The sequence below is a fragment of the Cyprinus carpio genome, chromosome A2 (assembly GCF_018340385.1).
Source record: "Cyprinus carpio isolate SPL01 chromosome A2, ASM1834038v1, whole genome shotgun sequence".
Classification (NCBI taxonomy): Eukaryota; Metazoa; Chordata; class Actinopteri; order Cypriniformes; family Cyprinidae; genus Cyprinus; species Cyprinus carpio.
In genome coordinates, this window is record NC_056573.1 from 1,715,076 (window position 1) to 1,738,770 (window position 23,695).

Sequence of the window (23,695 nt, forward strand, 5' to 3'; positions counted from 1 at the left end):
TGTGTGTGTGTGTGTGTGTGTGTGTGTGGCAGTCAGTGAGTGAGTGTGTGTGTGTGTGTGTGTGTGTGTGTGAGTGTGTGTGTGTGTGTGTGTGTGTGTGTGGCGGTCAGTGTGTGTGTGTGTGTGTGGCGGTCAGTGAGTGTGTGTGTGTGTGTGTGTGTGTGTGTGTGTGTGGCAGTCAGTGAGTGAGTGTGTGTGTGTGTGTGTGTGTGTGTGTGTGTGTGTGTGTGTGTGTGTGTGTGTGGAGGTCAGTGTTTGTGTGTGTGTGTGTGTGTGTGTGTGTGTGTTGTGAGTGTGTCAGTGTGTGTGTGTGTGTGTTTTGTGTGTGTGTGTGTGTTGTGTGTGTGTGTGTGTGGCAGGTCAGTGTGTGTGTGTGTGTGTGTGTGTGTGTGTGTGTGTGTGTGTGTGTGTGTGTGGCGGTCACTGAGTGTGTGTGTTTGTGTCTGCAGACTGTGTGTGGCGGCGCTGTCGGTCAACAGCTTCTGCGGCAGCAGAGAGGCTCTGTACGGTGTGTTTGACGGCGACAGGAACGTGGAGGTGCCGTATCTACTGCAGTGCACCATGAACGACATACTGGCCGAGGAGCTGCACAGGACCAGGAGCGAGGAAGACTACATGACCAACACCTTCCTCGTCATGCAGAGGTGATGCACACACACTTAGTGCTGAAGAAAATAACTGTTTTCTATGTGAATATCTGTTAAAGTGTAATTTATTTCTGTGATGTGCAGCTGTATTTTCAGCATCATTACTCCAGTCTTCAGTGTCACATGATCTTCAGAAGATCATGATTAAAGAAGATTATTTTAAATAGTAAAAAATATCTCACAATATTACTGCTTTTGCTGTATTTCTGAAACAGACAGTTCCAAACAAAGCCAAGTGAGTCAGTGATTCAGTGATTTGGGACTGAATCAGCTGTTTAATGAATGATTCAGTGACTCTACTGGCGCTTTAGATTTAAAGTATCATTTCATTTCAATATTCACTTTTTAAAAATCCCATTAATACCCATTTATTATCATTATTTATGCAATGTTGGATCAAAATATTTCTTTCTAAAGCTATTCTTTTGTAATGTCAACTCAATGCTTTTCTCAGCTAACACAATAATTAATTAATTTCTCAGACAAATTTGATATGCAATTAATTGTGATTACTTTGGTTAATTGGCACATGTGATTAATTCGATTAGAAATGTTAATCACTTGACGGCCCTAATAAATACGTCTGTCCTTTCCTTCTCTGTTGAACAGGAAGCTGGGCACAGCAGGGCAGAAGCTGGGCGGCTCGGCGGCGCTCTGTCACATCCGGCACGACCCCACTGACCCCGCCGGCTGCTTCACCCTCACCGCCGCTAACGTGGGCAAGTGTCAGGCGGTGCTGTGCCGCGACGGCAAGCCGCTGCCGCTGTCACTGCTGCACAACATCAGCATCAAGGAGGAACACAACCGCGTGCAGCAGCATAAAGCCATCATCACTGAGGTACCAGCAGTACTCTCCACCCGCACTCAGGTCAACATGAGATGAACGGCCCTTTCACTGTGTTCCTGCGGACGATTCATCTCTGCACGTTATTAAAAACAAACAAACTGTCTCTCCAATCAAAATGTAATTACTTTAAAGGGATAGTTCACCCAAAAATGAAAATCACCCTCAGGGCATCCTAGGTGTGTATGGCTTTCTTCTTTCAGACGAATCAATCAGAGTTATATTGGCTCTTCCAGGCTTTATAATGGCAGTGAATGGGTGTTATTATTCAATAGTCCAAAAGAAGTCCAATAAAGTGCATCCATCCAACATAAAAAGTGTCCCACATGGCTGCTGGGGTGAATAAAGGCCTCCTGTAGCAGATTGATGCGTTTGTGTAAACAAATATCCGTATTTAAAACTTTATAAACCGTAATCTTTAGCTTCTGCTTACTGTCGTGTGTGGAATGATGTAGGCTCCGGTGAGAATATCCTAGTCTCGCGAGAACCGACGTTTGTTTTTTAGGAGGAAAGTTTTTACTTTAGCAAAGGAAAAACCAGTTTTCTCTTGGCTTATATCGAAATCCTCCCACATTTCTCTTTGCGGAAGCTAGAGATTACTGTTTACTCTTTACAAATCTTCAATATTTTTTTCTTACAGGCCTTTATTCACCCCCTGGAGCTGTGCCATGCACCTGAAATAATGGATGGACAAATCTTATAAAACTCCTTATGAATTATTCAAAAAGAAAAACATACACAACAACTATGATCATATGATGATTAAAAAATCATTTAAATTCCACAAAAATATAAAATTCATACAAACCAAAGATAAACTTAGCAAAAAAAAAAAAAAATTCATGTGAAACACAAAGTTCCTTTAACTATTACCTGACGGCTCTTTAGTCACTGTTTGAGGCTGTCTTCTGTAGTTTCACCAGTAGTTAATACAGTCAACAAATGCTGGTTGAACAACACTAGACTGGAAAACAACATTAGCACTGGAGTACGTGGAGGCTCGCAGTCAGATATTTACATCTACAGTTTACACTAAAAGCCCATCTGACCGTTTTATCCTCAAGAGAGCCACATTAAAGAAGTCAAGTGGCAAGATCTTTTAGCTCCATAGTCAATGGGGTCCAACAGTTTCAGGCCTTTTATAGAAGTTAAAGGGATAGTTTGCCAAAAAAATAAAAATTCATGTGAAACACAAAAGATATTAGAATCTTTTAGCTCCATAGTCAATGGGGTCCAACAGTTTCAGGCTCCTAAAAGACATAAATGTAGCATAAACAAGTCTTTCGAAGTAACACGAAAAACCACTTTTATACACGGTAAAAATAGTGTAGTATGTTCTCCTTGGAGTTTGACACTGTTTGACCTTTAAATATCTTCTTTTGTGTTTGACAGAAGTCATGCAGGTTTGAGTGTTTGAATGTTGTTGTTGTAGTAGAAGAACAGTCATAAGGAGCTACTCTGAGCACTGTGGTGATCTCTCTCTTTAAACAGGACAACAAAGTGAACGGCGTAACGGACTCCACACGCATCATGGGCTACTCCTTCCTCTACCCAGCAGTCTTACCACTTCCGTACGTCACCACGCTCCCGCTGACCCCCAGAGATGAGTTCTTCATCCTGGGCAGCAGAGGTCTGTTTGAGGTCTTGGACCCCAGCGAGGCGGTGGAAGCCATACGGAAGGTTCCCGATGCGCTGGCGGCCGCTAAGAAGCTGTGCACGCTGGCGCAGTCGTACGGATGCACCGACAGCCTCAGCGCCGTGGTGGTGCAGCTCAATGTGGCCGAAGACTGCTGCTGCTGCTGCTGCGCGGCGTCCGCTGAGCCCGGCTCTGGAAGCATGCATGCGCCGCCGCAGCCCCCGCCGAGCCCCGGCCCGGGCCTGTACCCAGCCTCCTGCAGCGAGATCAGCTCCGAGGTCAGTGCGTCCGAGATGAGCTCCGAAGTGGGATCCACTGCATCCTCGGACGAGCCGCCGCTCCTGCTGCAGGACACACACATACACCTTCACCCGCAGAGCCACCCGCCGCAGCTGAACCCGCGCCTCCCCTGCTGCTCGCTCCACCTCGCGCCCAACTCCGGAAGCTCCTTCCAGAGGCAGCTGTCCAGCGCCACCTTCTCCAGCGCGCTCTCGGACAACGGCCTGGACAGCGAGGATGAGGAGCCCATCGCCGGCGTCTTCTCCAACGGCAGTCGGGTGGAAGTAGAAGCCGACGTCCACTGTCTGCTGCCGCCTCCACCTCCTCCACCCTGCACCCCAGAAGCCCCGGAGAAGCTCCCGGAGGAGGCCGGGAATCTTGCGGGAGCTGACGCTTGGAGCAAAACCTTAGGGAGGCGGAGGGGAAACGGCTCGGTGGCGCCGCAGGAGCAGAGCCACAACCTGATCGAGGTGGCGACTGAAGCTCCTTCTAAGAAACCTGGGGGTTACTTCACAGCGCCGTCTCAACCCGACCCCGACGACCAGTTCATCATCCCTCCGGAGCTGGAGGAGGAGGTGAAGGAGATCATGAAGCAGCATCAGCAGGACAAGAGCGAGCGGCCGGCGGACTGCTGCGACACGCCGCTCTGAAGCCGTCGCTGCATTCGGTCGTCATCTGCTCAGCCTGATCTTCTTGCTCCTAACCCACAGCTCTTGAACGTAGGGCTGGGCGATATAGCAAAAAGTAAAATCTTGATAACAAAGTCAACTTAAAAAAAGCTTTTTTTCGAGTGCACCACACGTGTTAGAAGTCAAGTCAAAACGTCAAGGCAATTCTAATCAAAATGACTCGAAGTGTAACAGCATCAGTGTGCGATTATTAACAGTGAATGAAAATAGCAGCAGCTTTCAGTCTGTCAGCAACATGCAAAAATCTAATATCAGACATGCACGTGTTCTTCTATGTGAACATGCGCTCGACGGACGTGTTTGAGCATTGTGCTCGCGTCTTTGTGCACATGAAATGTGGCGCTCAGGTTAAAAGCAGCTCGAGTCGAGTCTCTTAACCTTGTGTTGTTCCTGCTCCACTGCAGCGCCTCGTGTTTCAGCGCAGAAACAAATTCTGTGAATATCTGCAATATGTTACACTCCTTCCAAGAGCGCGTCGCACACTTTATCAGCTGTTAGCACTGGCAGATCATCAGCGTGTCTAATTCTAACGTCTGCTAATACTTTTATTCAAACCCGGGAATCCTCATAAAATCATTACATTCAAATGAATTGATAAAATCGCCCAACCCTACACGCAGACTTTCACCCAAAACTAAAACTCATTTCTTGCACTAATGCTGCTGCTGTGGAGAGAATCAGAAACGCTTGCTGAGTAAATGAAGACTGAATGAAGTGGACAGAGCGGGGCATCCACCCAATCAATAAACACCATACCTATATAAAGCCCATCCCTTTAAGAGAAGCCGTGCCTCTCCCGTTTAAGTGTTTCACTACTGATCACTGACTGTCTAACTTTATTTACCTTAAACACCATACCTATATAATTCAACACTAGTACTGGGATGTTAACTGTCATTACCAACAACAAGACTGTTTTGATATTCTGATTTTGTTTTTTAGTTATCATATCTTTTATGCGAGAGAAGCTACAACAGACTTTAAGTTGATTTAAAATCAGGAGATTGTGTTGTACGGTACATAGAAAACCACACTTAACTGTTGTAGATAGGGCACTTAAAGTAATACTGTATCTCTTCAGTAAATCAAGGCTTCGCGCCTGTATAAAAACTAGAAATTTAGTGGAAATTGAAAGACTAACTCCTAGGAGTTGCTTACTCTTTTATGGTGACTTCGTCACTTTTTACTAATCTTCTCTGCGAGAAATGGTGATTTTTTCTTTTCCTCTTTCCAATGATTGTAAATAAGAAAAATATTGTATACCAGTGCTTTTTAAGGGAACTGTGTGTCTAGAAGAAGATGACCCTTTATGCATTCATGCCAATAGATGTATATGTACCAGAAACATATATACACACACACACACACACCACCTGTAAATGAACTGTGCTGTTGTCACACACACACACACACACACAGTCATCCGCTCCTCACACCAGCATGACTGTGTCAAGTCCTGTAATGCAAAACAGTATATCTGTAAGGAATTATACTCAAACCAACCACACAAACAGTTCCTGGTTTTGTTATAATAAATCTTAAATTTATGACTCTAAAGCAGCTTTTCTTGTGGTGCTTTCTGAGTGTTTAACAGTGTTGGGGAAAGTTACTTTTAAAAGTAATGCATTACAATATTTCCTTACTTCCTAAAAAAGTAACTAATTGCATTACTTCATTGCTTTTTATGGAAAGTTATGCGTTACTTTACTAGTTACTTGAAAAAGTAATCTGATTACATCACTCGCGGTACTTGTAACGTGTTTATCTCATTTTCCATCTCAACAGAGGTAAGTGCACTATAATGACGAGTAAAATTAATCACACCAATTCCATTTGATTCATATTTTAAAAAGTCATCACAATACCATTATGGTTTTTAAAGAAATATTCCTAATCTCAATTAAGCAGACTAACAAAATGTTTTAGTTTTAAGCAAAAACTATTCTTTGGTATTTAGCTTTTGTTTATGGTAAAATTCAACCAAAAAATATTATAATGACTTGCAGCAACATTTCGGCTTGTGTGTGAAGAAAGAATGATAAAGCACAGACTGTCCGATATACTCGTATTATTTGTGATCTACTCAATAAATCTTTCTTATACTTGACCATTAGATTAAATGAGGTAGGGTGAATGAACTAGTCACTTAAAAATGATTTTTGATGTTGACATAAATGTAGACATGAGTATAGAGTGAAACTGTTTGTGTGAGCATCTCGAGAGACTCAGCTCTGTTTGTGTGACCAGTGCTGGACAGGTGAGGTGTTCTGGAAACAGGTGGTTATTTTAGCCGTTCAAGAAATGACACACTTCAGATTTGGTTTCAGATCTCTGTTCTGACCGCTCTGACCATTTGATCAAAATGTGAGATTGAGTCGTTTTTGTTTATTCGAATTTTTTCAGTCCTGTCATCAAAACTGCACCTTCATTTTCATAATGACTGTTTTAGAACTTGATATATATTTATATATAAACCTAGTGAATTCCAGGGAAGTGAAATCATGAGTCAGATAAAACTTCTCTCAGTGGAACTGATCCAAACAACTTTAGCAAAATGAGATGAGATGAGATAAAATGATAAAATGATAAATGAGATTTAGGGATCAGCAGACAGACGTGAAGATTCATGAGAGATGGGATTGTAGCACGATATGGGATCAGCTGAATAACTTAATCAAAACCCAAAATGAATATGGTACTACTGCATCAGGACATCTTTTAAACGCTCCAGACTGAGAAAAAAAAAAAAAAAGTGACATGACATACAAGTGTGGTGACCCATACTCAGAATTCTAGACCATGAACACACAAAGCAGTGAACACACACACACACACCGTGAACACCACAAGTTGGGGCACACACACCCGGAGCAGTGGGTATCATTTATGCTGCGGCGCCCGGGGAGCAGTTGGGGGTTCAGTGTCTTGTTCAAGGGCTCCTCAGTCGTGGTATTACCGGCCTGAGACTCGAACCCACAACCTTAGGGTTAGGAGTCAAACTCTCTTTTAGAAATGTGTTGGTGTGTTATGTGTAAGCCAGGTTAAAGAGATGTCTTTAATCTAGATTTAAACTGCAAGAGTGTGTCTGCCTCGAACAATGTTAGGAAGGTTATTCCAGAGTTTGGGCGCTAAATAGGAGAAGGATCTGCCGCCCACAGTTGACTTTGATATTCTAGGTATTATCAAATTGCCAGAGTTTTGAGAAATAGAGCGGACGTGGAGGACTATAATGTAACAAGAGCTCATTCAAATACTGAGGTGCTAAACCATTCAGGGCTTTATAAGTAATAAGCAAGATTTTAAAATCTATACGATGTTTGACAGGGAGCCAGTGCAGTGTTGACAGGACCGGGCTAATATGAACATACTTCCTGGTTCTAGTAAGAACTAGCTGCTGCATTTTGGACTAACTGGAGTTTGTTTACTAAGAGTGCAGAACAACCACCCAATAAAGCATTACAATAGTCTAACCTTGAGGTCATAAACGCATGGATTAACATTTCTGCATTTGACACTGAGAGCATAGGCCTTAATTTAGATTTATTTTTGAGATGGAAAAATGTAGTTTTACAAATGCTAGAAACGTGGCTTTCTAAGGAAAGGTTGCTATCAAATAGCACACCTAGGTTCCTAACTGATGACGAAGAATTGACAGAGCAGCCATCAAGGCTTAGACAGCGTTCTAGGTCATTACATGCAGAGTTTTTAGGTCCTATAATTAACACCTGTAATTTATCAGTAAGAAATTACTTGTCATCCAGTTTCTTATATATCGACTATGCATTCTGCTAGTTTTTCAAATTGGTATGTTTTACCAGGCTGCGAAAGCTAACACCGTGTTTCCTGATGATATCTCCCAAGGGTAACATGTAAAGCGTGAAGAGTAACGGCCCTAGTACTGAGCCTTGAGGTACTCCATACTGCACTTGTGATCAATAGTATGGAAGTCAGTGGCTACCGTCAACTGTTTAGCTCCCAACATTCTTCAAAATATCTTCCTTTGTGTTCAACAGAAGAAAGAAACACATACAGGTTTGGAACAACATGTAAAACAATGACAGAACTTCTGGGGTGAACTACCTCTTTAAGTAAGAAAGGAGAAAAGAATCCAGTCTGTGACTTGTGTAAGAATTTTCTGAGTGTAAAACATTTTTTTAAGACAATGCCAAATTTTAAATGAAATTAGACAATGATATTATTTAGAAAATATACTGAAAGACTGAAGTCTCTCCTGGAATAATTTTTGTATTTTAATCACTGATTAAATTGAAAGATTGTATATGATTTTTATCAGTACTTTTATTGTTTCTTGTGTTTTTGTATAATGATTGTTTCCCAAGAAGATAATATATTATTGTAAATGGTGTATTGAAATGATATTGTTAATGCTGCCATGAATATAGCCACTGTTGATGATATAGCATTAAAACATAAATAAATAAATAAAATCGTTTGATGATAAAAATCTGCACAGTATTTTTAGGTAAAATATATACAGCCCTTCATGTGAATTACTATTCCATTTAGTTTGAAGTAACAGTTAGACCATCTGTGAGCGTGTTAATAGTGCATGTGTTTTGCAATACTGCGGTGTTCACACTGCCTTTTTGTTTATATAAATGCCATTTACACATCTATAAACATTTAATTGCAACATTGTGTGCATTCAAGATGTGTTTTTATTCATCAGTACTATTATACATCAATAAAAAGACTATAAACTCTCTAAACGTTAAATACTTTCACAAGCATGAATATATACTCTATAATCTCTCAAAAGGTTTTCTACTATTTTACATTCATAATACGGCAGTTGACTCACTCTGTGTCAAATGTTTTCACTGTTAAGTGTGTGTGTGTGAGTGAGTGTTTGAGTGTGTGTGTGTGTGTGTGAGAGTGAGTGTTTGAGTGTGTGTGTGTGTGTGTGAGAGTGAGTGTTTGAGTGTGTGTGTGTGTGTGTGTGTGAGTGAGTGAGTGTTTGAGTGTGTGTGTGTGTATGTGAGAGAGAGAGTGAGTGAGTGTGTTGTGAGCATGTGTGTGTGTGTGTGAGTGAGTGAGAGAGTGTGAGTGTGTGTGTGTGAGTGAGTGTTTGAGTGTGTGTGTGTGTGTGTGTGTGTGTGTGTGAGTGAGTGTATAAATATTTATATATAGTGTGTGTGAAGAGAGAGAGTGAGAGAGAGTGTGTGTGAGCATGTGAGTTTGTCTATCATAAATAGAAATTGTGCGTGTGCGTGTGTTTGTGTGTGTGTGTGTGTGTGTGTGTGTGTGTGTGTGTGTGTGTGTGTGTGTGTGTGTGTGTGTGTGATGTTTGCTGTCTAATATGATGATATTAATTACATCAGCGAATCAGAGATCAAAGCATTGTTTGTTTTTAATGAGTCATTAGAGGAACGTTCAGATCTTCATGTGAACGAGTGCAAGTTCTTCATGGTGATTCCTTCTCCTTCACGCTGCACTTTCCTCTGCTGCTTCTTCACACAGTACACACTGACCCCCGTCACCATCAGCATGAGCACAAACACAGCCAGAGACGCCAGCACCGCCGTCAGCACACTGCTCTGAGTCGAGCTCTTAAACTGACACCTGTCACCGTAATGCCACCAGTCCTGTCCCACCACACACCTGCACACACACACACACACGCTTCAGCTCGTGTGAGGAATTCAAAGAGACGCAGAAGACCATAAAAACAGCAGCTGTTACTGAAGACTGAACACTACACTCCTGCACTTATCCAGATCAAACATGTCTAGTCCAGGAACTCTGTCAGGGTTTCTGAAGGTTTCTGAAGTGACCCTAACCCCAAGTGAAGAAAATTTAACAAACAAATTGAATGTAACTCAATACATCAATATGGTCTCTAAATGTAAATGTCTTGTATTCCAACCGATCTCTATTACTTTAGAATTCATTCAAATAAACAAAGAAAGAAAAAATTAAAACACTCAAGGTTAGATTGGCTCTGTATTTCTGTCTTGTTTTCCAGAAAGATTCTTCAATCAAGACACATTTACCGGAGAAGCACAAGGACAGAAGATATGAAGTCTTGTTTTCTGAGAAACTGATCAAAATGAGTTTATGATTAAAAGAACAAATATCTGCCAATGGGCTCAAAAAAATACATTCTATTCAAATTCAACTTAAACAAGTTTTCACACCCTGTTGACAGATTTTTGTTCTTGGTTTAATTATAAACTCATTTCATTTTGTTCAGTTTCTCAGAAAACGAGACTTCGTATGTTCAGTTTGCACCTCCAGAAAAAAAGTGTCTTGATTTAAGAGTGTTGAGATATTTGGACTTGAAAAAACAAGACAGAAATACTGATGAAGATATTCATGTTTTGCAGTGTATGCAACATTTAACCTCTCCTGAAGACATGCGCTGGGTCCAGTCTCAGTCTCAGAGCTGTTTCAGCTGAAAGAAACTAGCTCGGACTGATCTTAAGACATGACAGTGCTCTTGTTTTGTCTCAAGATGGCAAACATGTAATGTTTTTTCTAATGCATGTTTATAAAAGATATTTAAATGTCCTAATTGAACTATGATCCGTGTTTAATCTAAGCTCTGTCTGTGGCTTTCTGCTCTGATTCAAAACCTTTTGAGACCTTCATTTTTGAAGAACTGAATGAAAATGAGAAAAGCTGCCTCGGCAACTAGCTGAAATAAAAAGGTTTTAATATTTTACTGTTTTTATTTCATTTCAAGCAGTTAATTTTTTTTTTTTTTTTTTACGGTTTTAGTTAAGTTTAATAAAAGCCTTTATGATAGCGATGAAATACTTCAGCTTAATATTCTCTTTATTTTATTACTTAAATAATGCAGCTTAATATTCTCTTTATTTTATTACTTACATTACTTACAGCACTTCAAGCGCCTAATTTGTCCAATTTGCCCCATATTTTATTACTTACTGTAGTTGCAGCGCTTCATGGGGCGAGTTTGTCTCATTAACTCATTTTATCTAATTAATTTTTACTTTTTATTTACTCTTTAAATTCACCATAGCAATTCTCATAGACTCATGGTTAAAAACATCTTGAATAATTTCTGGAAACCCTGTGGGAAAAATGATCTGGAATATGCATATCCTAGACCTAGAAGCAATGCAGTTGTGTTTTTGAACTGATTTGGTGTGTGATGTGTGACCTGCACACGGCCTGACCCGCGTCGTCCAGCACACACACGCCGTCATTCTCACACCGCACGGACACACACGGGTCAGGAGCAGCGCTGGAGGTCACAGGGGTCACGCTGCTGGCCGGGTTCGGTGTCACAGAGGAAGTGGAGTTCGGTGGGTTGGTGGTTGTGGAAGGCAAGGGCTGTGAAACTACCAGATGAGAGATATCTACAGGAACATAAACAGATGCACAACAGAACATCAGAAAACTACTGCTGTCAGACGTTACAGTACAGTAGAGCAGCGTGAACATTCTGCTAAACATCTACTATTGTGTCGCTTCATTAGAATGCGACTTTTCTCTGTCATCCGTTAGTGTGTCCCTCACCCTCCATAGTGAGCAGGAAGATGGCGTCTCCGCCCTTGATGAAGTCTCGGCTCACTGCTCTGGCCTGCGTCAGGAAAACCGGCGTTCCAGCACCAGGACCACGGAAATACTCCGTCCCATCCTCTCCTGTTACCTTCACACCTACTTTACGCGGATCGTCCCAGAAGAAATCTTCAGTGCCTAAAGAGGAAACGTGAATGAAGATCAGTGATTCCACAGGATTCTGGTCACTCAGAAAAGTCTAAACTTAATGGTAAAACTATTTGTGCTGCAAACCAGTGTGTTTATATATATACAGCAATGCATTAGAATAATGTGATAACAAACACCAGTTTGCAATAACTATTTTTGTACCGCTAAACATAACTGGAAGTGAATATGAAGCCTCACACATTTAGGTTACAAATGCCTGTGTCTGCTTTTACGTTAAAAATAAATCAATTATAATAGCTTATAAACTGTCATTTTTTTTAATTTTATTACAAAGTTGGGGGTGGATCTGGGTCATTCAGAAAGGTTTAAAAATGAAATGCATTAATCCAGGAAGACAAACAATAACAAAAAATCACTAAAAAAAAAAACAAACCGGTGTTTCAGGAAGACAAACTATTTGAAAAAATTATTAATAATAATAATACCCTTAATATATATGTATTATTTTAATCTAAAGACATTAATGTTACTAGCAGTGCAACTGTACTGTAAAATAAATGAAAACTGAAAATAATTATTTCTTATTATTTTACTTTACGGTCTTTTTGTCTTAATTTCTTAACTCGCAAGAGTTAAACAAGAGTACAATTACAATACTCTCTTCATTTCTTTTTCTTCACTTGCAAGTCTTTAACTCTCAAGCTTTTATTTTGGTGGAAAACCTTTACGTTTCTGAAACAACAGTTTTACAAACGCTTCCCATCACAAATCCACACTCTAAAAGAATCTGTAAAAAAGGGCACAATGTACTGTATTAATCGCAATTAATTTTCTGTATTTCTTTTTTACCGGTGTTTTACCTGTATTTAGAATTTTACACTGTGTTGTGTTTTTGATCTAACGGAAATGTCTGTAAAATGAATGGATGATGTCCCGGTAATGAGCAGCCTATTTTACACATTTATTTCTTACACTGCAGCTAAACGTTGTAATCCATCCACAAAAACATTTGAAAGTATACAAATTTGAAAATAAAGCATAACTAAGACGCTGAAAACACTGGATCACGAGCTGATCACATGAACACAGTGCTGCACTTCGATAAGCTATATCACAATTTCAGCTTTGCCAGATGCTTTGCTAAAGCAATGGCGCAAAACAGAACCATAATGAAACAGTGGGAGCCACTAAAGTTTGCATAATTAACAGGAAACACTGGATTCCTCTTAGAAAGGATAAACATTTGAGAAGCCGTACAGGACGAGATGATGACGAGCCTCACCCTCCACAGTCATGCTGGGGTCTGTGGTGACGCTCCTCTGGTTGTTCATGCGTCGGCGGATGTCTGCGTTCTGGTCCATCAGCATCATGGTCATCTGCTTCCATCGAGCAGGCCAGACCAGACCGTCCTCCACGGCTCCGGCTCCTGATGTCAGGTGCGCGTACGCTCCCAGCTCTCCTGGGGATCCGGCTGTTCCATTGGGATACAGGCCCATCTGGAAGGTGTAGCCGTCTTTAGATGTGAAGCGCGGGCTGTAAATGGCGGCACCCATCGGTGTGCTCTCCAGGACGCTCCTAAAGTCCTCGATCCTCCACACGTGTTCAGGACAGCTGGTCTCTGAGAGGTTGATGTCGTCCAGCGAGAGTCCGCCGGCGTTCCCTCTCCCTTTGATTCCTTCAAAAACCACTCGAAACTTTCTGGAGACGTTCAGGCTGACGTGATGGAGCTGCCACTGGTCACCGGGAGGAGCTTTCAGATTAAAACAGAGTCGTTGATATCTGATACACACACGGAAGCTGTCTTATAATAGCCACCTTTTAAAGAAAGTCTGATATTCATTCATCCATAAACCGATGGAGACTCGGCCCTCAAACACTCTGTAGATCAACATCTGTACCTTTAACCTCGTGAATGAGCCGCAGGGTCCCGTCGGGGTTTGCTGTGTCGTACTCTCGCGTCCAGATCATCAGCTGGTCATTAGCGTGGCCGCTGTTATAGAGGAAGAACTGCAGACACTGGAATCCCCGTCTGGGATAAAGAACCCTGCTCTCCAGCAGAGCCCTGTTCCCCTCCGGCCCGCTCGCTGTGCTGAAGTGCATGAAGTAACCCTTTCCTGAAAACAGGACGATATCCAATATTTAATCCAATACATAGACATAAAAGAAAATTGGTGCATTCGAGTCCACCAAAGACGTTCATATTTACAAGCTGGGAAGTCGTAATTACGATCTTATTAGTCGAGGAAGATGGCAATGTATCTTTTCTACAAAAAAAACTACAATTTTTTAACTCTAAAAATCTACCAAATGATGAACAAAAAATATGCATCAGGTATGTTTCTGCTTTTTTGTCAATTTATGAATATGCGTTATATATTCTATGGTAATTGTACAATACTATGTTGTTTTGTATATGTAACTTAAATTTCAAATGAAATTTTTTTTTTACAAATTAACTGTAAATACAGATGCCGTGCTTCACTCAAACTCTGTGTTTAAAGAAAATCCTGAGTTTCCCACTGATTCTCTTAACCTGTTTAACCTTGTCTTGGTTTTGTAGGGCTCTAAAACACGCCAGATGTTAAAAGCCTGTTTGAACAAGGAAACATCCACTATTTAACAGAATTTAACTGAATAGATATTCATCTTAACCTCAGATTATTGTTTTAAAGGGACAGTTGAAATGAAGGACAACACAACAGGAGAATCTATAGTAAACTCTGAAGTGAATGACAAATGCTGCTGAGCTCCAGAGAGGACTAAAAAACACCATAACAGCATTAAAAAGTATATATGATAAGCCATATGACAGCTTTGTGAAATCTGAAGTCATTATTGTGTGTGAATGCATGTTGTGCTAGATCTTACATTAATAATGTTTCAAATGACACGAGTGTGAGTAAATTATGACAGGAACTTAAAAAGAACTGATTGAACTTTCTAAACATTAAAACTCCAGCAGACTTGCCGTCACAGCGTCCCATGTTGGTGTAGTCGGTGTCTGGTCCACCTGCGGCTTTGGAAACACGCTGCCAGTTTGCATTATCCTCATTTTCACGGCTCTGGATCATTCCACAGATGTTCTCCGACTCAAAGTCACAGGAGTCCAGAAATGTGGAGGAGCTGGCTGTGAAATAACCACACTTTAAACATTCAGACATTTCCAACATGCTTTTATGTATGCTATAGTGGTTACACTTGACCATTGCTGACTCGTTATCATTAAGAAAGTCCCTCCCACTAAATTAAAGTCAAATACTCAGCCCTGACTGTGACATAAACTAAACATCACATTTTATTACACAAAGCATTTGGATAATTTTAGATCATGTGTAAAAGCATCACAGCAGTTGTAGAGTCGGTTGAGTTTGAGCAGGTCGCTGTCGCTGAACTCCATGCGCTGGCCGATCACGTCGCTGAAGGCCGGGATTCTGGTGATGATGGTGGGCTCGGAGCCGTTCTGAAAGGCTTTCTTGCTGTAATGCATCATGGATCCGTAGTCGTAGGGAACGTTCAGGGCACTGGATGTGCTGTCGTTGTATTTGTTGAAGTTATGCTCCTTGCCTGTGAAATTAATGTGAACAAGTCATAAAAACATCACAGGTAATCCACAGCACTCCAGTCCATCAGTGAACATCTGGAGAAGACAAAAGATGAAACACATCCAGCATTAAGATGTTTTTTAACTAAAATACATAGAGTCTATAATCCATAATAACACTTCCTCCAGTGAAAAAGTGCATCTCCTGTTGTCTCTAACATCAAAATCCAGACACATATTTGTTTAGAGCTGTTTAAAACGCTGCTTGATCTGTGCAGATTTCTCTCCTGATTCACACCAGAGCACTTTTTTCACTGGAGGAAGTGTTATTATGGATTATAGACTCTATGTATTTGAGTTAAAATCATCTTAATGCTGGATGTGTTTCATCTTCTGTCTTCTCCAGATGTTCACTGATGGACTGGAGTGCTGTGGATTACTTGTGGATTATTGTGATGTTATTATCAGCTGTTTGGACTCTCATTCTGACGGCACCCATTCACTGCAGAGCATCCATTGCTGAGACACTGATGCAGTGCTACATTTCTACAAATCTGATGAAGAAACAAACTCATCCTGATCTCAGATGAACTGAGGATGAGCAGGTTTTCAGCACATGTTAATTTTTGGCTAATGAAACAATGTTTTGATCATAAATCCTTGGATAGATGGATGGATGGATCTGCAGTTTCTCAGGTCTTTGTTCTTGTATCAAAGTACCTTCAGTAATGCGGTCCCAGATGATGGAGACGTAGTCGTCTCGGTCGGAGCGAGACTGCTCGTGCCAGAAGCCTAACGCGTGGAGAAACTCATGCTCAATGGTTGCGATACGATCACATCCACTGCCGATGGACAGCCGCTGTTTGCCAACACGCCGGTTCCCCACTGATGAGAAGCAGCTATTCACACACACAAGTATATATAGAGAGAGGGTGGATTCTTTGACAGTTAGGGTTACTTGTGAACATGAAGTATATTAACATATTTGATTGCATATCAACCAACAAATCATTGTGCAGCAAAATCATTTTAGTGCCAAACCCAATAGTATAAGCACATGTGTAGCAGCTCACCCGCTGCCTTTGAACACAGAGATGTAGTTTTCTTCTCCACTCCAGGGTTTGTAGTCGATGCATGACTTCAGTCGATACTGTTCAAAGGCCTTCAGGATCACGCCTTTTGCATTAATATCTGTCCATAGAAAATTCAGTACGTTAGAGGTTAATTAGTCTAGCATAGCACAAAAAAAAAATTTCCGTTCAAATATTTAACAGTAAGATCAAATTATTGAACAATAATCCAATACTGTTTTATTTCAATATATATAATATAGTTCCTGGCTGAAGAGTCTCACCCAAATCATCCTCAAGGTAATACGGAATCACTTTTGGCCATCTGTATTCATCACCAATTATAGAATTTCTCCCCAATTTCTGTGACAGAAACAGGACGTTGTTCAATTCTGTCACATACAGCAGAAATGACTGGTATCAACAAAATATCATCTCTTACCTCATCATATACAATATCTCCCTCAAAAAGATCCAGACCAGCCTCTGGAGGCATGAAGAAGACAGAAATGTCATGATAAATCACACAAACCTCATCAAACCCGTACAGAGCCGGTGTAATGACCTCTCACCTTCATTGATATCAAACAGATCCTCTTTACCGCCATCAACATTATATTCTGCAAAATCAGTGCTAATGCAGTCAGTGACAGCTGGTACATATCTTTACACTTAATCTCTGTCTATTAAATACATTTGCAGTAAGGAAGAGAGGGAGGAAGCACCTTACCGATCACCCGCTGTGTTGCCTGACAGACAAAATATGATGAGAGACTATATAAACAAGACCTTTCAGTTGACAATCATATGAATACATGCCAAATTACTACAGAACAACTAAAAACAGACGTGTTACCGATGTCGCACAGAAACTGAAATATGCATTATAGCTTGCTAACAGAGTTACTCACCTCACATCTGCACTGACAGCTAAAGAGAAATAAGAAATGTGTGAGAAACAGAAGCGTGTGTGCCGCGGCCCCGGGCCCCATGCTTGAGCTATAGAGCACAGAATACCTGACAGAAGAGGATTCATCTGATATCAGCACAACAATGCTGTAAAAGATGCATTAAACGATGGAAAGTGCAAAGCTGGCATGATGGAGCTGATAGCAGAGACAGCAGATCAATGATTGACAGAGCAATAAACGCTGCGAGATCATCACTGCTTCACAATCACCACAACACAGCTTCATCAGAACATGCACAGCAATTAAGAGAGTTTCTAATGACACATGAAAAACAGTACCTAAAGAGAAAACAGCACTGCCAAAACTGGAGGAGAAAATGAAAAACATTATATATGCACGGGTTTCCCAAACTGGAGTTGATGAAAGAATTAACTGCAGAGAGTTTGTGAGGAGATGAGAAACTAATGATCATAAAAATATGAATTAACACTGTGTGGAATCTCTATTTTCTGTGTGATTACAGTCGCCTGACTAGTGTCTGGTGTGTGCACTTCCATAATACTGCAGGACTTTCTGAATGTATAAAAGGATTTTTTTTAGAAAGGAAAATTTAAGAGAGAAAAAGAATTGGGTAAATCTATACCTCATGAATCATTTACTGTCCTTGTGTAAATAATATCTCATCTATAAAAAAGTAACTGTAATCTGAGTATGATTACTTTAAAATGTAATCTAATGTAACTAAATATAATTGAATTTTTGTAATCTAATCTAGATTACATGTAATCAGCACTGACAGAAGGTTACCTTGAGACGGAGAAGCAAAGTTCTTATGTTCAAACTATTAAACAAAGAAATGGGGCCCAGATCCCTGATGATGAGACTTGGCTGAATAAGATAAGATAAATCACAGAGAGAAAGATCACAACAATATGACAAATCTGTATGAGTAATATTGTAAAATATATCCAAACAGCATTACTGTTTCTTCTGTAGCAAACAAATACAGACTTGTTGAGCAGAAGAGACTTCTATCAAAGACATAAAAAACCCTAATATATAATAAATGTTAATATATAAACACATTGTGTGAAAAGAACAACACATCATCACAGGCTCTTCAGAAGCGTGCTGTAAAACCCTTTATAACCAGGGAGGGCTGATAAAGATAAGACTCACCCTAACTCATCAGAGATAACAGACTCACAGCGCTGACCAAACCTTCCTGCCAGACCCAATAACAGATCCAGGATAATTAGAGATAAATGAAACATACAGACAAAACCAAAGCCAAGACCTTCACACTTTGACCATTACTATACGACCTACTCGATATAATCACGAGTGACTGAAGGCCGCCTCAACAAAAATAATAAAGGATATATTAATAAAATAGTGAGCAAAACAGGTGCACACTGGTGAGAATCAGATAATGACCAGCATTCATCATCCAGAAGAACCCGAGCTCACTTCTCATGCACGAGCATCGTTGTGATATTTGTTCAGTTCATTTTTAGTTAAAATACATAAATAAAATTCAAAGTTTAGAATCAAACTATACTGCATTATTGTCACCAGCTAGAGTCTGATACTATACCAGTATGATAATGATGACGATATTGTGACACGTCTGCTGTAGTTTAGACACTGCAACAGACACGATATGACTATGATGTCTTTTAAAAAAAAACATAAATTCAATAGCAGATAGTAAAAAAATAAATGTAAAAATAAACAATCTACTGTAAGTTCTGGCAATGCTGCACCTATAAAGTTTGTTCTATTATTTCCGTTCCAAAAAATTAAAATAAAAACAAAGAATGTTTTATTATTGTTTATCTTAATGATTGGTTCTAGAAACATTCTTCTCACACAGGCATCGAAAACATTAAAAATCCTGGTCTTAATGTTGAGATCTATCAAATTACTTTTGCATTTATATATTCTTCAACAGTGATCAAGTCCAAGCCGTCTTGAATGGAAAAAAATGCTTTTCTCTTTTTTTTTTTTTTTTAATAAAACATCAATTAACTATCGAAACAGAATGATATTAAATAATTCAGTTTTTCTGCCAAGCATTTTAACTCATTTACTGTAATGATGTACTATAGCTAGATTTCCCCAGAGCAAAGTATAGTTTATCAGAAGACTCAAGTGCGCACATGTTTCCTAATCATACTGAATCTTTATTGTGTTGTATTGTGTCATGTTACATTGTTTAATGTTAATGTGAAAGATTTCTTGTTGTTGTTGATAGATCTGTGATAAAAACCATTAAGATCAGCCAACTCAGTGAATGAAAAACAGGCCCTGCAGAGCATGTCCTAAAATAATGTTTTATTAAATACAGAACTGAGATATCTTTACATTTGTTTTGATTCAAACGGAGGTAAACGTGTTCTGGGCTCATGAAATGAATCACACGCAGCAGAAGATTGGTGTAGCTCTTTATTTCTGGAAACGGTGTGTGTGTGTGTGATGGTCAGATACAGTCTGAGACAGTCTGACCACTTTCTGCAAGGCCAAATACAGTTAGAAAACCAGAACCACCAAAATAACAGATACATGTTCAGCCAGACTGTAGGTTTCTGAATGATTCAGTGGAGTCAGTTCTCCACGCAGCAGCAGACAACAGCTGAGTCTAACAGAGCAAATTGAATCACATAAATAACAGACTGATGGAGAAAGAGCTGCGTGATCATGATTCTTCCACGATTCTGAACAGACAAACAAACTGACATTTACTTAATGTTCTGACAAAAAAAAAATAAAAAAAAAACATTCAAAAATTCTTGGTTTGAATTTATGATTCAATGACTCATTCATAAGATGTCACTTGTTTCATTACTAGATGAATTAACTTTTTTGAACAAATTTCTTGAATGAATGATTCAATGACTCACTCATGAAAACTTCACTTGTTTCATTATAAGATGAATCAGTGTTTTTGAACAAATCTCTTGAATGAATGATTCAATGACTCACTCATAAAGACTTCACTTGCTTCATTACTGGATGAATCAGTGTTTTTGAATGAATCTCTTGAATGAATGATTCAATGACTCACTCATAAAGACTTCACTTGTTTCATTATTGGAAGAAATCAGTTTTATGAAGGAACCTCAATACAGAATGATTCAAAGACAAACACAGTTTTGCCCAGTCACTTGTCGCCACCTACTGGAGTAACAGTGTAATCCACACAATCTTTATTTGAAGCATCACATCACTTTCAAAAGAGATTTGCTGTATTTTGATTGCCACTGTAGACATCAGTGTTTCTATCTCATCTCAGTACTTCAGTGATGATTTGAATGTTAGTAACAGAATTAATGACACTGTTTGGTTGTGTACTGTAAGATTCTCCTTCAGTTTGCAGCGTCTATCAAGCACAAACTGTATCTAGTCCCTCTAGAGACGAACAGCTCATTCAGCACAGCTTCTCCGTGTTTACAGCGTGTGACAGCATGGGACAAGGCTTCTTAATGTGATTCTGCAGATCGCTGGACTGAGTGAATCTCCTCCCGCAGGCGGTGCAGTGGTAGGGTCTCTCTCCGGTGTGCACGCGCTCGTGTCTCTTCAGCGCTCCCGAGTGAGTGAAGCCCTTCCCGCAGTGCGAGCACGTGTAGGGTTTCTCTCCGCTGTGGATCTTCTGGTGCTGCTTCAGAGCGCTGGATCTGGTGAAGGTGTCTCCGCACTCGAAGCACATGGGCTCTCTCGCCCGTGTGGATCTTCTGATGATCGTTAAAACAGCCCAGCCGCAGAAAGCCCTTCCCGCACACGGCGCACACATACGGCTTCTCGTTCGTGTGGATTTTCAGGTGGGCCTTCAGGTTGGACGCCAGAATGAAGTTTTTCCCGCACTGCTCACATCTGAAGGCCCGTTCTCCCGAGTGCGAGCGCTGGTGGTCTTTGAGGTTGGTGGCGCACTTGAAGCTCTTCCCGCACTGGGTGCAAGCGTACGGTCTCTCTCCGGTGTGGATGCGAACGTGGCGCTTCAGGTGTCCTTTACAGGTGAAGCTCTTCTGACAGTGAGGGCAGCTGAAGGGCTTGACTCCGGAGTGGATCTTGACGTGTTCGTTGAAGTGTCCTTTATGCGTGAAACTCTTCCCACACGCGGGGCAGACGAATGAATTACTGGCTTCTTGCGAGACCTTCTTTTTCATTTCTGAGCGACTACAAGATTTCTCTCCAGCTTCCTGAATCAGATGTTTCTCCTCCTCGTCGTTCACTCGGCTTTCTTCTTTCTCTTGCATCGGCTCTAAAACAAACACAGCACAGGGACAAAAACTGATTCACAAAAGTGCAACAGCTGTTATACAAAATAATGACCAGTGCTTTATCTTTCCTCATAGTATTTAACAACCAGCATGCAAATATTATAACGCGTTACAGTGAGTCTTCTCTACTAGCAACAGTTTCTAAACCAACTCTGAATGATCTTAGACAATAATCGTCAGCATTCATTAAAGAAGGATCTCCAACCTCTCTGCTCCTCAGTCTCTCTGTGTGTCTCTGCATCACTCTCCTCTTTAATAAACTCCATCTTCACAGTAATGTCATGCAGATCTTAAATCTGTATTTTCCTGCGTGTTTGGAAACGACACGTTTACGGAGATGGAAATATTGACATTTATTGTCCTGAATCCCAGTTCGCACACATCTTCTAACTTACATCGTTTCTACAATCCGGTTCTATCACATCGTTAAAACCGAGCGCTTTATTTATAGCAAATCCATCCTTCCTCCGCACGAAACCGAAACGCGTTTCCTCTTCTCTGTAATTTCCGGCGGTTTCGGTGCATTTCCGCCCCCTATTGGATGGAGTGAGAAGGAAGAAAAACCCTTATGTGTTAAATTGACAGTAGACTGTGCTCTTACAGCACTGGTGGATCAGCATATTATCGGAAGCATTTAAAAATATATCAAATATATATCAGCAAATGCATGTTTTCATAAAGAATTTTATTTTGCTTTGGGCGGTATAAATAGTTACAAAACCCTCAAATGTGCTTCAGATGCAGGGCGATATTAATGAAAAGATTCAGCGCAGCAGATGATCGTCATGTGGGAGACTGTGATGCTTTTAGCGCATCAGGATTTATTTTGCATTGTTGCTGCATAATGTTCAAATATTCCCATAACCTCAGACGAGACTTCCAAACAAGCAGGAACAAACAGATCTGAGATCTGCGTGACATGTGAATAAAGATGGAGTTTGTTAAAGAGGAGAGTGATGCAGAGACACAGAGAGAAAGAAACTGAGGAGCAGAGAGGCTGGAGATCATTCCTGACAGAGCACAGATTATCACACACACTTACAACTGTGTTCTTATAAAAAAAAAAAAAAAAAAAAAAAAAAGGATATAGCCTACAGAATGTTCTGGCAAGGTTCTCTCGCCGTTATGAGCAATTATTCTTCCTTTAACTTTAATAGAGTGTCCGTTCAAAGTTATAATCATAATGTTTAAAGACATTTATAATTTCCCATCATTCAAGGAACGTTTTACTGAAACGTTACAGTTAGATGTTTTTTAAATGTTATTGTTTCACAGAACATTGTAACGTTCCCTTAATATTGCAAAATGATACAATGGAGTGTTCCCTTAAAGGGGAAGTTCACCCAAAAATAAAACTTCTGTCACCATCATGTTGTTCCAAACTTGTATGGTTTAAGATTCTTTCAGCTGTTGAAAATAACAAACAAAAGAAGATATTTTGGATGCTTGTAACCAAACCGCCATCGACTTACCTAGTATTTTTTCCATACCATGGAAGTCAATGGCTACCGTCAACTCTTTGGTTCCCAACATTCTTTGAAATATGGTCTTTTGTGTTCAGCAGAGGAAAGAAACGCAAGTGGATGGTGAGTAAATGATGACAGCATTTTCATTTTTGGGTGAACTGTCCCTTTAACATTTGTATATAACCAACAAAAAATAAATCAGAAATAACATTTTCATAACATTCTTAGAACAATTTTTTGTTAATGTTAATGATCATAACCAACTATAGCAGCTATATGTACACCAGATCAGATGGCATTGCATTTTTAGATTGCATTTCACTTTATCATTCTTGAATTGATTTGGTCAATTAAACATGTTTTAGGCCTGATGGAAGTGAAAGGAGAATGTCAGGAAGTGGAACAGCATGAGGAACATCATGGAGAACAGTCTTGTAGTCGCTCACAGAACTGTAAAAGTCAATCACAAGAGACATCACAGAGAACAGAAGCCAAAAACCTGTTCTCCTGCTGTCAGTGTGGAAAGATTTCACTCATAAAGGACACCTGAAGATCCACATGATCATCCACACAGGTGAGAGACCTTTCACCTGTCCTCAGTGTGGATGGAGTTTCATACATCATGCAGCTCTTAAGAGAGCTTAAGAGAGCAAAGAGCTTCACGCAGAAGGAA

The 23,695-nt window shown here is 40.3% G+C and overlaps 3 protein-coding genes across 3 annotated transcripts in view; 1 reads left to right on the plus strand and 2 right to left on the minus strand.

Moving 5' to 3' along the window:
- LOC109055304 (PH domain leucine-rich repeat protein phosphatase 1-like) overlaps positions 1-4,822 on the plus strand; it is a 29,640-nt gene extending 24,818 nt beyond the window's left edge. The window contains 3 exon segments of the mRNA XM_042768852.1: positions 450-644; positions 1,257-1,485; positions 2,983-4,822. Of these exon segments, the coding sequence (XP_042624786.1) occupies positions 450-644; positions 1,257-1,485; positions 2,983-4,056 (1,498 nt within the window). The 3' untranslated portion in view covers positions 4,057-4,822.
- A 4,626-nt stretch (positions 4,823-9,448) lies between these two features.
- mep1bb (meprin A subunit beta b) lies at positions 9,449-17,423 on the minus strand. Its single transcript, XM_042768662.1, has 14 exons — positions 17,277-17,423; positions 17,096-17,114; positions 16,938-16,985; positions 16,808-16,851; positions 16,650-16,728; positions 16,369-16,486; positions 16,016-16,194; positions 15,100-15,318; positions 14,723-14,881; positions 13,653-13,868; positions 13,037-13,504; positions 11,602-11,781; positions 11,243-11,441; positions 9,449-9,717 (listed from the first exon to the last, which is right to left on the minus strand). The coding sequence occupies exons 1-14, from the start codon at positions 17,355-17,357 to the stop codon at positions 9,498-9,500; spliced, it is 2,229 nt and encodes a 742-aa protein (XP_042624596.1). The 5' UTR covers positions 17,358-17,423; the 3' UTR covers positions 9,449-9,497.
- Positions 17,424-20,279: 2,856 nt separating this feature from the next.
- LOC109055303 (gastrula zinc finger protein XlCGF7.1-like) lies at positions 20,280-22,061 on the minus strand. The gene is made up of 2 exons (XM_019072534.2): positions 21,762-22,061; positions 20,280-21,537 (listed from the first exon to the last, which is right to left on the minus strand). Exons 1-2 carry the CDS (start codon positions 21,820-21,822, stop codon positions 20,759-20,761), a joined length of 840 nt encoding a protein of 279 aa, XP_018928079.2. The 5' UTR covers positions 21,823-22,061; the 3' UTR covers positions 20,280-20,758.
- Positions 22,062-23,695: the final 1,634 nt, after the last annotated feature.